This window comes from Bradysia coprophila, unplaced genomic scaffold (assembly GCF_014529535.1).
Source record: "Bradysia coprophila strain Holo2 unplaced genomic scaffold, BU_Bcop_v1 contig_110, whole genome shotgun sequence".
In the NCBI taxonomy this organism is placed as follows: domain Eukaryota; kingdom Metazoa; phylum Arthropoda; class Insecta; order Diptera; family Sciaridae; genus Bradysia; species Bradysia coprophila.
In genome coordinates this window covers 387694-403062 of record NW_023503387.1, presented here as the reverse complement: position 1 = coordinate 403062, position 15369 = coordinate 387694, and the positions used below count along the sequence as shown (strand labels likewise).

The 15369-nt window shown below is 35.8% G+C and overlaps 1 protein-coding gene across 2 annotated transcripts in view; it reads left to right on the top strand.

The window, feature by feature from the left end:
* The window catches only part of LOC119073038 (potassium voltage-gated channel protein Shaw-like), a 173350-nt gene that overhangs the window by 79532 nt on the left and 78449 nt on the right, over positions 1 to 15369 (top strand). For both annotated transcript variants that reach the window (XM_037178356.1, XM_037178355.1), the window contains 3 exons: positions 1778 to 2069; positions 9605 to 9754; positions 9840 to 9972. In XM_037178356.1, the coding sequence (XP_037034251.1) occupies positions 2026 to 2069; positions 9605 to 9754; positions 9840 to 9972 (327 nt within the window). In that variant the 5' untranslated portion in view covers positions 1778 to 2025. The remainder of the gene's footprint in view (positions 1 to 1777; positions 2070 to 9604; positions 9755 to 9839; positions 9973 to 15369) is intronic.

Below are 15369 nucleotides of genomic sequence, written 5' to 3'. Positions count from 1 at the left end.
CATGGAAAGAATAGCATCTCTGAAATGGAGCTGGGCGGGACATATTGCAAGAAGGACAGACGAACGTTGGACCAAAAAGATCATGAACTGGCGACCATATAAAAGACGAGCTATAGGTAGACCACCAGAGAGATGGACAAACGGAATTAAGAATATTGCAGGTACAAACTGGCAGCAAATGGCAATGGATCGTACGAAATGGAAAGAAGTTGGAGAGGCCTACATCCAGCAGTGGATAGAAACAGGCTGAAAAAGAAGAAGAAGAAGAAGAACATTTCAAACAATCTGCAATAAGTTTGTTCAATAAAAATCATCTATTTGTCAAAATTTGTGTGTCGTGATCAACTCAGAAGTGTCTTAACATGTTCTCTCAGAGCCTTGGTAACTATCACATACCAATACCAATAGTAATATTAGATTTGCGCACGGATATTTCAATTTACGCACTGATATGGATCTGTCAGTGAGTAAATGTACTCCATTTAGATACTGAAACAGGGATATCAATTATTAACATTTTGACATTACAGTGGATAAAATATATTTCACTTGACAGGATACGAACATTTTATATTGCACTTACTGCCTATTACATATACATTCAATATGTGGTATACTTATGGATATACAATATCTAATAAAAAAGGGATAACCAAAATATGATTCAATAAAACTGTTGAAAATATTTCTGTATGGAGCAGGAGCATTCACATTGACCCAGAATGTAGGTTGTTATTTTTATCTGTCGTTTCTTGATAATATTACCCATCCCATACAAATGCATGTATAATAAAAGTATTTTAGGTTCAAGTATTTCTCTTTTAAATATTTTTATTTTTTATTTTTATACCAACTAGTAAAGGCGATACTTTCGGTTCCGATATAACTATTTAAGCTCTTTTTTTTCTTGCGCTCATTCCTTCAAAATTTGAATTCTTAAGCTCGAATCGCAATCACTCCGCTTAGAAAATGGTTCATCCGTTTACATAACAGTAAAACAAAAACCAGTGAATTAAAATGAATTTTCAAATGGAAGGCAAAGTTGAATGGTGTTCATGGTCATCTGTTTACGTGACTCGTGTGTGGAAATTCACGCTATCCGCGGTATCCTGCATACCGGGAAGTTTTCAGAAAAATTCTTTAGGTACCGGGAAATCGAAAAAATCGGGAAAAATATGTGGCGAAAAATCAAATTTATGATTTTAGATACCGGGAAATTTTCTTCGGATACCGGGAAGAAAACAAAATTTCCACACGCGCTGACCTACATGCAAACGGAGACAGACCGAATATTGAATATTTTTCGTCCTGTATCGAAGAAACATGGCGCTATACTTGACTTCACCCGAAAGTCGGATAATCTAAACGTCAACTGCTTCAATGTCCCGCAAAAACACTTCTGAATGTATTCTTACAAGAAGTGCACAATTATCGACTTAGTTCTTCTATATTCTGTACCAGAGAAATAAAAAATTTGGTACTGGTGTGGCGAGAAATGATAAGTTGGTAGGCCCGTGGCAAGTTATAATTGTCAGCTGGTACTAATGGGACAGAAAATTGGTTCCATTCTCTCACATAGGCACCAGCTACGATTCACATGTTCATTCTCTGGCATCTACTTGTTATAAAATATTTATCAGTGTTTTCGATGTTCATTTTTTGGTAAGCATTGTTTTTGAGAGAAAAGAGCGTTTTCCATTTAAACAATTTTTAACTATCTTAAACATGTAATTTATTGTTTGAAATGCCAGACAGTAACAAACACATAAATATTTAGCTTTCAGATTTGCAACAATCATCGCAAACACCATCACATAAAACCCAAAGAGAACTAAAGCGTAAAACAGAAAAAAAAACATCCATGTCATTGGTTAACAACAACGTGCGAGAAATTGTTTTTCCTTGTCCGTGTAAAACGAACGTACTTAATTTGCATAAAAAAAAGGTTGACAGCAACACTTACCCAGAGTGAAGAGAAAAATGGCATGACATCGGCGTCCCTACAACGAACGTTGAACGGAAGCTATGGATGGCGAAAACCGCATTATTCTTAATGTGGGTGGTATCAGGTACAAACTATGCGAACAGCACCTAATTCAAATAATGAAAATTAATTTTTATTTGTTAACCGCTGGATTTGAAAAATTTATTTTCTAGTTTTGGGATAATTTTTTATTTAAATTGAAGTCATTTGTTTTTACGATTTTCTCTCTCTCTCTCTATTTTTAGCCCCGTACGAAGTACGAAGGGGCTTATAGGATTACGATGCCGTGTGTAATTGATGGAACTCGAAGCAGACGGTAAGGGCAAAGTGTTTGCCTATGTTCATAGATGACGAATCCGCAATAAAAATTTGGGCCGTCTGTCCGTCTGTCCGTCTGTCCGTCACGTCGATATCTTGAGTAAATCAAATCCGATTTCAAAAAATTTGAAAGATAGTCAAAATAGTGAGGCTAAGTTCGAAGATGGGCATATTCGGGTCGGCCCTTCGTGAGTTAGGGCCACCTAAGTGATTTAAGGTCTTTTGGTGATATTTATGGCAAAATAAACGATGGAAAAGTAAATGACACGGCAAATGATGGGTATTGTCAATACCAATCCAGGAAAAAAAAGTTTTTTAAAATCGGGTGAGTGGACCGTGAGTTAGGGCCTTAGAAGTGAAAAGCTACTAGGGCCCTATGTGTATTTTACATAGAACTCAAGTAAATTTAATCCGTTTTTCGTAATTTTTGGTTCATTTGGAAGGTAATCGAACGCCGAATAGAAAGTTGTTGAAAAAAAATTAAATTTGGGTCCTTGGACTAAGGCCACTACTAGGGCCCTATGTGTATTTTACATTGAACTCGAGTAAATTTCATTCGTTTTTCGTAATTTTTGTATCATTTGGAAGGTAATCAAAGGCCGAATAGAATGTAGTTGAAAAAAAAATAAATTTGGATCCGACTGAGGCCGATACTAGGCCTATGTGTATTTTACATACAACTCGAGTAAATTTCATCCGTTTTTCGTAATTTTTGTTTCATTTGAAAGATAATCGAACACTGAATAGAATGTTGTTGAAAAAAAATTAAATTTGGGTCCTTGGACTAAGGCCGTTACTAGGGCCCTATGTGTATTTTACATATAACTCGAGCAAATTTCATCCGTTTTTCGTAATTTGTGTTTCATCTGGAAGGTAATCAAAGGCCGAATAGAATGTTGTTGAAAAAAAATTAAATTTGGGTCCTCGGACTAAGGCCGCTACTAGGGCCCTATGTGTATTTTGAATATAACTCGAGCAAATTTCATCCGTTTTTCGTATTTTTTGTTTCATTTGGAAGGTAATCAAAGGCCGAATAGAATGTAGTTGAAAAAAAAAAATAAATTTGGATCTTCGGACTGAGGCCGATACTAGGCCCTATGTGTATTTATACTAAATAAATTAAAATTTTAGGGCTATTTGAAATTTTTGTTTTATTTGAAAGGAACGTCGTACGGGGCTTCGTAATTGCGCTATGCGCAATTTCTAAGATGTACACATTTCATAATAATTTGACTTCAACTACGTTTACGGGTGCAATAGGTCTACGGTCAAAGTAGGGTGACAGACGCACTAGGGTCACGTACGCAATAGATATACGGGTTTGTACGGGGCTCAGTCGCAGCAGACGCTCCGACTGTTCTGATGGCTCGTTTTTTTTTCATTTATACTCATTAAGTCTCCTACCGAAATATTTTCTTTGCCGCCATAGATAGAAAACTTTATTGACATAAGATATTATAATCTTAATGTAAAAAATTGACAACATTGTCAACATCGTCTTCACTATGTCATTAAAAAGACCGGGGGTGAATAACTTTTCACAGAAATTTTATCCAAATTTTTAGAGTCCTGGCTTTCGAAAACATATAGCCAGGCAAACATTATTTATGTAAATAATTAGTTGACAGTACTGTTTTGTAAACGTAAATGTTGCCCCTGCTCTCCATTTGCTCATAAATGGGATTTCTCTCATTTGCCATTTGAAATAACAGCAAGAATAGCTTGAATACGAAAGTGACAGTTTTTACGTGTGCAAAACAGTATTTCCTTTTGGTAATAATTTTTAATTACAAATGAGTTTAACATTTGAACTTCAAAGAAGAAGAAACTAAATCCATTTATCACATACGAGCGATGTTCGGATGTCAAAATTACTTCACTAGAAGTTTAATTCAAAAATTACACTTCAGGTCTATGTTGTTGTCTCATTTTTGTTTATGTGATAAAATAGAGTACACACTTGTCACTATCAGTCTCGGCAAGCCCCAATTTCTTCGTGACAAGTGTGTAATATATATAAAGAAGTGAAATTCATACATTGCATAAAACTAAACAGTATATCGCTACACTTTGCAATCGAAGTTAGCGTAGTTTCGAGGTTTCACATCTATGTACTAAGCCTTTCACATTAATTTTTAATTGTTTTTTACATTACATAACATTACATTAATCCATTACATAACTCGGGATAAAAATGAAAAGTCTCGTTTTCGTGTGTTTATTGACCTCGGCTTCGCCTCGGATCAACAAAATTCACACGAAAACTCTACTTTTCATCTTTTTATCCCTAGTCATGTAAAATACTATTACGTAACAAGAGATAAAAGGTTGAAAAGAAGAGTTTTCGTGTGAATTTTGTCGGTCCGAGGCGAGACCAAGGTCAATAAACACACAACGAGTCTTTTCAACTTTTTATCCCCAGTTATGTAATGGACCTTACATGATTTTCAAGCTAAACCAACTTTCTAGGTGTGTAATAAGCCACTTTCGACCCTAGGTAAAACAAAGGCATGTAAATACAAATTTTGTTGAACTGATATGAAACTATAAGATCCGTGCAGAGAGTCTTACTTGGAATAATTGATTACATTTAAATGCTGAATGAGGAAAAGTTCAAATCTTCTTTTCGAAGCAATTGCCACAATTACACTTTATATTTAAAACTTTTTTCCTCTTCTCCTTTAAAATTCATTTTATACATTATAGCACTGTTAACATACAGTCTACATTGTACAGTCATTCAGTCAGTCTTTTTTCAACTAAGTTATTTGGATTTACTTTCATATGAAACCAAGAAGATTAAATTAATGTAAAAGTTGATGAAGTCATCTTACACACACGGAATTTTGAAAACCGACACATTTTCTGTTTCTGTGTTTTACTTGAGTTTCTGATTTCTCCATATAAAAATACATGCAAAATTTACAAAAAACCAGTAAACCACGAAACAGAAAATGTGTCGGTTTTCAAAATTCCGCGAGTGTAGGAATCTAATTGAAAATATTTTCAAAGCGAAACATACTTTTGGTATTTACTCGAACGTTCTGCAATTAAGATTAAATATGTTTCTACAAATTTATTTCAGGACTTAATGCGAAATTAAAAAGAATGTAAAAAATATAGGTAAACGAGCCGTCAAAACAGTCGGAGCGTTTGCTGCGACTGAGCCCCGTACAAACCCGTTGCGCACGTGACCCTAGTTCGTCCGTCGCCCTACTCTTACCGTAACTGCGGCCGTAAACGTCGGTAAAGTAAAATTCTTATGAAATGTGTACGTCTTAAAAATTGCGCATAGCGCAATTACGAAGCCCCGTACGACGTTCCTTTCAAATGTAACACAAACTACACTTTTCACTGATCAGTGACTTTGTAATTATCATTTTCATCGATTTATATTGTTTTTACAAATATCCAAAATGGACATTTTGTTAATAGGTGGAATAGTACGGCTGCTTTACATTCGTTAGTATCTTTCAAACAAAAACGAGCCATCAGAACAGTCGGAGCGTTTGCTGCGACTGAGCCCCGTACAAACCCGTATATCTATTGCGTACGTGACCCTAGTGCGTCTGTCACCCTACTTTGACCGTAAGCCTATTGCGCCGGTTAATGTAGTTAAAGTAAAATTATTATGAAATGTGTACATCTTAAAAATTGCGCATAGCGCAATTACGAAGCCCGTACGACGTTCCTTTCAAATATAACAAAAATTTCAAATCGCCCTAAGATTTTAATTTTTTGAGTATAAATACTCATAGGGCCTAGTATCGGCCTCAGTCCGAGGACCCAAATTTAAAATTTTTTTCAACTACATTCTATTCGGCCTTTGATTACCTTCCAAATGAAACAAAAATTACGAAAAACGAATGAAATTTACTCGAGTTCTATGTAAAATACACATAGGGCCCTAGTAGTGGCCCTAGTCCAAGGGCCCAAATTTAATTTTTTTTCAACAACATTCTATTCGGCCTTTGATTACCTTCCAAATAAAACAAAAATTTCGAAAAACAAATGAAATTTACTCGAGTTCTATGTAAAATACACATAGGGCCCTAGTAGTGGCCTTAGTCCAAGGACCCAAATTTAATTTTTTTTTCAACAACATTCTATTCGGCCTTTGATTACCTTTCAAATCAAACAAAAATTACGAAAAACGGATGAAATTTACTCGAGTTCTATGTAAAATACACATAGGGCCCTAGTAGCATTTCCCTTCTAAGGCCCTAATTCACGGTCCACTCACCCGATTTAAAAAAAAAAAAATCCTGGATTGGTATTGACAATACCTATCATTTGCCGTGTCATTTACATTTCCATCGTTAATTTTGCCATAAATATCACCAAAAGACCTTAAATCACTTAGGTGGCCCTAACTCACGAAGGGCCGACCCGAATATGCCCATCTTCGAACTTAGCCTCACTATTTTGACTATCTTTCAGGGAAAAAAAAATTTTGAAATCGGATTTGATTTACTCAAGATATCGACGTGACAGACAGCCGCACAGATAAAATTTTTATTGCGGATTCGTCAACTATGAACATAGGCAAACACTTTGCCCTTACCGTCTGCTTCGAATTCCATCAATTACACACGGCATCGTAATCCTATAAGCCCCTTTGTACTTCGTACGGGGCTAAAAATTCATGAAATTCGGTCAAATTTTACTCGAGATATTAACAAAAAACCACCACCTTCACTGTACGGCCGAGTAGCCTCATATAAGCTCACTCCAAGAGACCTAGCTCACGCTCCGGTAAACCGAATTTCATAAATTTTTTCCCGGATTGGTACGGTCAATATCTATCTAATAAAGCAAAATCTATCTTAATCCGTTCAAATTTGGCCAGCCTACAAGCAAAAACGGCGTGCCGCCCTGTACCTAGTTCACACCAAGGGGTCTAACTCACGAGTCGGTCATCCAATTTCCAAAAACTTTTTTTTCGTCGATCGGTATTGTAATCACTTACAAGTGTATCATTTAAATGGCCAGAGATATCTTCGGAAAACGTTAAATCACTTATGGGGCCCCAGCTCCCAGCTACCAGCTCGGGAGGGGTCGACCCAAAATCGCCCATCTTCGAACTTAGCCTCACTATTTTGACTATCTTTCAGGGAAAAAAAAAACTTTGAAATCGGATTTGATTTACTCAAGATATCGACGTGACAGACAGACGGACAGACGGCCCAAATTTTTATTGCGGATTCGTCATCTATGAACATAGGCAAACATTTTGCCCTTACCGTCTGCTTCGAATTCCATCAATTACACACGGCATCGTAATCCTATAAGCCCCTTCGTACTTCGTACGGGGCTAAAAACATCAGAAAAGACTCGTGCGAATCTTTTTCAAAAATAGAACACCAATCTCAAATTTTTTCAAATCTTTGTAATTTCGGAAATAGGTCCGAATAGTCTGCTCCCAGAAACTAAAAATTAAAAATGGACGTGAACTCGATGCAGAGTTCTTTCCGAAAAATTTGAAATGGGGGCGAATTCAAAGAAAAATTGAAATTTTTCAATTGACAAAAATGGAAATTTCTCTTTTATAGAAAGTTACAGGGTGTTCATTTTTAGAAAACACAATTTTAGATTGGTCAGAGTTTCAAAAGTCATCGATGTTCCAAGTCAATTCAGGGATTCCAGGTCTGTGATATTTGGGCGTAAAATAACGATTTTTCATCGATTTGTATTGAAGTGGGAAAGTGCAATATATTTCACACATTCGCGTGTACGAGGTCATTTATTCAATAAAAAATAAATCGCGAAACGCCAGTCACAATTTTAACTATAATTTTTTGGCATTATATGGTTTCAGTTAATGAAAATTACTTCCTCCATTTAAAATTTTAAAACTCATTAACCATCATACATCGTAAAAGATTTCACCACCCAACGACTCAACAAAATATTTCTTAGAAATGGAACAGTTGTAAGTTAGTTGTAAGTTTTCACAAAAAAAAATCTTTTCTAATTATCCTCACACGCTGTATGTATCGATATATAGGTCCCTAAACCGACGAACCAACAAATTTCACATTTTATTTTATTGAATACGCCTTTGGCTTTCCGAATATACAATTGGAATAATGGAAAGTTTATTTATAAACAACATTACGCAAATAGGTTCTTTGCAAGGGAAATGTTTCTTTTATGGCTTCTCATTTAAAGTTTACGAATTTAAATATTATTGTTACGTAACAACCCGAAACGTATTTTTTCCTCCCTTCCTGGGCGCTATACCAACGTTTAATAGTGGAATTCGTTTTTTCCCTCGTCTCGTAGGAATTTTAAATTTGATAGATTGTTTTCAATATTCTCCGAAGAATTCAAATTAAATTCCGTTTGCTATATTCATTCAATCTCGGTACATAAAAAAAACGAAAATAAAAATTTAATTTTTCTCATTTTGTTATTCCATTTTTTTTCTCTCACAAATACCTGCCTTGCCATGAAGGTTTTACGATGACTCTGCATTGGAAATGATTCAATTTAATAACCAAGCATGTTCGGTATCCACTTGACATATATTACAACCACAGTTACTCTTTTCTGTGGCATTTTTATTTTCCATAATTTCTGTCTCGAAAATCAGAAGATTTTTTCCATAGAAAAATCATAAGAACGGACCCATACGATGGTATGCGCAGCAGCTGTATCTTTAAATCACTCCATTTGTGCCTTTCATTAAACATCCGAAACCAATGATGAATATTAACAGAATAAAACAATAACCCATTCCTCTCATGGCTGCATTATCTATCCGAGAGCATTGATCACTAAATTGTGTAAATTATCATTTCCAACACACCTCCTTTGCATATCTAAGTATCGTCAATCCGACTAACAAGCTCCTCCTGCAGCATTTTTAAAAAACACGGTCTGCGTAAAGCAAAAATCAAGACGAAAATATGTGGCCAGCCACGCAAGCCTTACACCCCGATGTTCCTCACATCAAACGTAGTCCTCCATCTAACGTTACGTGGGAAAAAAGTGTGATCAGACAGACAGGTTGCCAATTGTTTTCAATTTGACATGTAACAAATGTGATAGTGAGCCTATAAGACTCCTGTAGTTCGTACGGGTGTAAAGATTGATACTCAAACCTTCTATATTTTTTCCTTAACGCAAACAGGCACATAAAAGAAAGAAAAACCGTTTGCCATGCACATTCATATTTTTCATTTTCTTCCTTTCAATTTATTTATTTATTTACTTACTTCTATCTCATATTTGAGTTATTTTTGACGAGAGACGATAAATATGTTTTCTTTTTTAACTTCCGACTTTTTTTTTCCACAGATACGAAACGTACAAAGCTACGCTGAAAAAAATTCCAGCTACACGCTTATCTAGACTGACTGAAAATCTTGCTAACTATGATCCTGTTTTGAATGAATATTTTTTTGATAGGCATCCAGGTGTGTTTGCACAAATTTTAAATTATTATAGGTATGCATACGTTCGTTCCTCGCCAATATATGCTTAGCGCAATTTTCGCATGCATTTTCAGAAAGAGCTTTATTTTTCTTTACAGAACGGGAAAGCTACACTATCCGACCGATGTGTGTGGTCCACTGTTCGAAGAAGAATTAGAATTTTGGGGATTAGACTCTAATCAAGTTGAACCGTGCTGTTGGTCCACGTACAGTATCCATCGAGATACACAGGTTTGTAAATTGTTACATCTTGTCACTCTTTATATGTCGCACCGAGATCGTATTATATGTTGCCTAACTGAAAACTCCTTCGTCAACCACTGACCGTAAATTCTGCCCCATAAAGTCATTATTGATTTTATTTTATTGTTACGTAAATAAAAGACTGCATTTCAGAGGCGTCGAAGTGAATTTCATAAAAATAGCACAAAGTGCTCGCAATAGTCATCGTATTCAGAGTTTATTAAAACTAAAATCGTAAATAACATTTCACCTATTTTATTGCTTTAATTCCGTGGAATGGCACTATATAGCCAAAAATAAGCTTTTATAAGTTACATTTGTGCACTGTATAAGTATATATAGGATGTATGTAGTAGGAATAGTTGGTTGCATTTAATATGTTCGTAAGTTTTGGATATGTTATTTTTTATAACACTTGAATGGTCTGGCTCAATAATTCATGGTGTTGTGAATGCAAGTGATGGGAGCAAGCTTTTTTTTGTCTCAAACAGGCATTTGACTTAAATGTTTTCTCTCCATTTTTGAAGATGCCGAAATGAGTCAGTTTTGAGGTCAATATTGAAATTCACGCAGGATCCTTTGAAAATTCAATTCAGGCCAGATCGGCTATCAATTTTTTTGGGTTTCGGGATGTCGTGTTTCAAAAATTTAATTCGGATCGGGTCTCGCAAAACATCGAACCGCTCATCTCTAACCTTTAATGGACTACTTTCCTTTCCATGTTGGGACAAATGTTGTACGGATCCTCGTAGAAAAGTGAAAACAACCATTTTTCAGATTCGAAATTTGTTGATGGTATAAATCCACGCCATTAGTAGTATAAATTTATACGTCAGAGAGAGCTTTTTCGCCAATCGATTCCGAACACATTTTAAAACATTTTGGTCCAAAAAAATATAAAAAACCACTTAAAACAGCAAAGATATCGCTATTTCTGTTTTCATTTCCATACTAAATCGCAAAATAAAACGAGCCGTCAGAACAGTCGGAGCGTTTGCTGCGATTGAGGCCCGGACAAACCCGTACATCTATTGCGCACGTGACCCTAGTTCGTCCGTCGCCCTACTCTTACCGTAAGTCTGCGCCCGTAAACGTCGGTAAAGTAAAATTCTTATGAAATTTGTACGTCTTAAAAATTGCGCATAGCGCAATTACGAAGCCCCGTACGATGTTCCTTTCAAACGTAACACAAATTTCAAATTGACCTAAAATTTCCTCAGTTCTATATTAATCTATATTTACCTATAAATAAACAATTTACTGATAAATATGCTAGTATATAGCTCAAAATAACTATCTATACCGTTATATACCTCAATATAGCTATATATATTTATATATAGATCCCAACAAAAATCTCTTCGAGAAAAGTGTGACGCAGTCTTTGAAATACAATTTCTAAAATGAATGATATCGCTAGAGTTGACGCTTTCAGCTTCGTTACGCAAAAATTAAATTTTACACCCAATTAGTTCAAACAAGCTGGCTTAGGTTTTCTCATCATCATCAGGTTTTCAAAGACTGCGTCACACTTTTCTCGAAGAGATTTTTGTTGGGATATCAGTCGTTTTAGAAGTGTAGTCAACACTGCTTTTTATAAGTTTTAATTCAAAAATTTGACGAAAATCGAAAATTTGATGAAATTTGACGAAAATTTGACGAAATTTGACGAAATTCAAAAATTTGACGAAATTTGACGAAATTCGAAAATTTGACGAAATTTGAAAATTTAACGAAATTCGAAAATTTGACGAAATTTGACAAAATTCGAAAATTTGACGTCGAAATTTGACGAAATTCGAAAATTTGACGAAATTTGAAAATTTGACGAAATTCGAAAATTTGACGAAATTTGACGAAATTCGAAAATTTGTCAAAATTTGAAAATTTGACGAAATTCGAAAATTTGACGAATATTTAAAATTTGAAGAAATTTGACGAAATTTGACGAAATTCGAAAATTTGACGAAATTTGACGAAATTCGAAAATTTGACAAAATTTGAAAATTTGACGAAATTAGAAAATTTGACGAAATTTGAAAATTTGACGAAATTCGAAAATTTGACGAAATTTGACAAAATTCGAAAATTTGACGTCGAAATTTGACGAAATTCGAAAATTTGACGAAATTTGAAAATTTGACGAAATTCGAAAATTTGACGAAATTTGACAAAATTCGAAAATTTGACAAAATTTGAAAATTTGACGAAATTCGAAAATTTGACGAAATTTGAAAATTTGACGAAATTTGAAAATTTGACGAAATTTGAAAATTTGACGAAATTTGACGAAATTCGAAAATTTGACAAAATTCGAAAATTTGAAGAAATTTGAAAATTTGAAGAAATTCAAAAAATTGACGAAATTTGACGAAATGCGAAAATTTGACGAAAATCGAAAATTTGACGAAATTACAAAATCTGACGAAATTCAGAAAATTTGACGAAAATCGAAAATTTGACGAAAGTAATTCTCTATCTGCCACCATTCAAGAAACCCCAATTGACCCACCCATTTCCAACTTTCGACATTTTTCACATATGCCCCTCTGTTCTACTCGTAAAACTCTGAGACTTTGCCGAAGAAAGTAACTCTCTATCTGTCACCATTCAAGAAATACCTCTAAAAACATAATTGACCCACCCATTTCCAACTTTCGACATTTTTCACATATGCCCCTCTGTTGTACTCGTAAAACTCTGAGACTTTGCCGAAGAAAGTAATTCTCTATCTCTCATAACCCAAAAAAATATTAGTCCTTTCATCCTACGCTCGAGTAGCTCAAAATTTGGTCACTCTAATCACTCTAGCTCAAACGAATCTGCCCCGATTTTTTAAATTATTTTTTTGTTCGAATCGTGTTACGAATACCTTTCATTTGATGGGTCGCACGCGTCTGTAGGTTTCAATACAGCTAAGCTACAGCCGAAAACGCGTTCCCGACCCTCGAAAACCACACTCAGAAACCACTTCGAGGCCAATAAAACAAAATTCTGGTTTTTCCTGGGGTAATGGCGTATCACATTTTCATTTTTATGCCCACCCTGAGGTTCCTGCAAAATTTCATGGAGATTGGCTGACTAGTTTCCGAGATCGACCGTCGATAGATAGACAGACAGATAGATAGAAACATACAGAGTAAGTTGAAAGATTTTGATTGTTTGGGAAAAGTCAATTTGGTGTATTTTGTATGAAAATGACCAACTTCAAAACGATGTATCTCCGGCAATTTTAAAGTTACATAGTCGAGTGATAGCTCGTTTTGCTCGTATTTGAAGCGCGAATAAGATAGAATAGGATTTGTGGTGATACAGGCCAAAGGAAAGAAACTTAAATTCTCGCCTATATATAGTTGCCGCGTCTCAAAAAAATTTCTTCGTTCTTTTTTTGGAAGTTAGACTGCGTCAAGTCCTCCGCTATCGCTTCGGACATGATATCCATATTTGGGATCCTTGAAACACACCACACACGTAACCACTCACTTCCCACTGATCAGTGACTTTGTAAGTATCATTTTCACCGATTTAATTGATTTTACAAAAATCCAAAATGGCGGCCGACGGCCATTTTGTTAGGAGGTGGAAAGTAGAACGGCTGCTTTACATTCGTTCTTCTTCTTTTTCAGCCTGTTTCTATCCACTGCTGGATGTAGGCCTCTCCAACTTCTTTCCATTTCGTACGATCCATTGCCATTTGCTGCCAGTTTGTACCTGCAATATACTTAATTCCGTTTGTCCATCTCTCTGGTGGTCTACCTATAGCTCGTCTCTTATATGGTCGCCAGTTCATGATCTTTTTGGTCCAACGTTCGTCTGTCCTTCTTGCAATATGTCCCGCCCAGCTCCATTTCAGAGATGCTATTCTTTCCATGACATCAACGACCCTGGTTTGTTGTCGAATCCATTGATTCGTCATTCTGTCTCTGAGTGTTATTCCAAGCATACTCCGTTCCATGGCTCTTTGTGTCACTTTCAATTTATCTTCGGATGCTTTCGTTAAAGTTAACGTTTCCGCTCCATAAGTGAGCACTGGAAGGACACAAGTGTCGAAAACTTTGCGTTTCAGACTCTTATTCATTTTGTTTTTGAAAATGAGTCTGAGTTTTCCGAACGCTGCCCATGCAAGACCAATCCTACGTCTTATTTCTGCAGTCTGGTTGTCCAGACCTAACTTCAGTTTGTGTCCTAGATATACATAGCTGTCGACTCGTTCAATGACAGTGTCACCAACGTTGATTTCTCTATCGTCCCCGATGTTGGTCATGACTTTTGTTTTCGATAAGTTCATCTTGAGGCCAACTTTGCTTGCCTCTTCACTTAACTGTTGTAGCATAAGCTGAGCCTGACCTAGATTCGCTGCTATCGGTACAATGTCATCAGCGAAGCGGAGATTGCTCAGGTACTTTCCATTTATCTTTATTCCCATTTTACTCCAGTTTAACTTCTTAAAAATACTCTGCAGAATCGCCGTGAATAATTTCGGTGAAATAGTGTCACCCTGCCTTACACCTCGGCTGATTCTGAATTTCTCCGTGCTCTTATGAAGTTTTATACATGAAGTAGCATTTTTGTACACATATCGAATTGTGTTGGAGTACCTTGAGTCTACTCTACATTCGTCTAATGCGTCCAATATCGACCATGTTTCCACTGAATCGAAAGCTTTTTCGAAGTCTATGAATAGCAAGACTATGTCGATGTTGTATTCACGACACTTCTCAATAAGCTTTCTCATCACCTGCAAATGGTCGTTTGTGCTGAAACCAGATCTGAAAGCAGCTTGTTCAACAGGTTGGTAGAAGTTGAACTTGTTAGTGTTCCTCTTCGTAATTTACCTATTAATAAACAATTTACTGATAGTATATAGCTCAAAAAAACTATCTATACCGTTATATAGCTCAATATAGCTATATATATTTATATATAGATATCCATATTTGGGATCCTTGAAACACCTAACACACGTAACTACTCACTTCAAACTGATCAGTGACTTTGTAAGTATCATTTTTACCGATTTATATTGATTTTACAAAAATCTAGAATGGCAGCCGACGGCCATTTTGTTAGGAGGTGGAAAGTAGTACGGCTGCTTTACATTTGTTAGTACCTTTCAAACAAAAAAAAATTCATGAAATTCGGTCAAAGTTTACTCGAGATATTAATAAAAAATACCACCTTCACTGTACGGTCGAGTAGCCGGATATAAGCTCACTCCAAGGGACCTAGCTCACGCTCCGGTCAACCTAATTTCATAAACTTTTTTTCCCTGATCGGCACGGTCAATGCCTATCTAATAAAGCAAAATCCATCAAAATCTGTTCAAATTTGGCCAGCCTACAATCAAAAACGGCTTGCCGCCCTGTGCCTAGTTCACACCAAGGG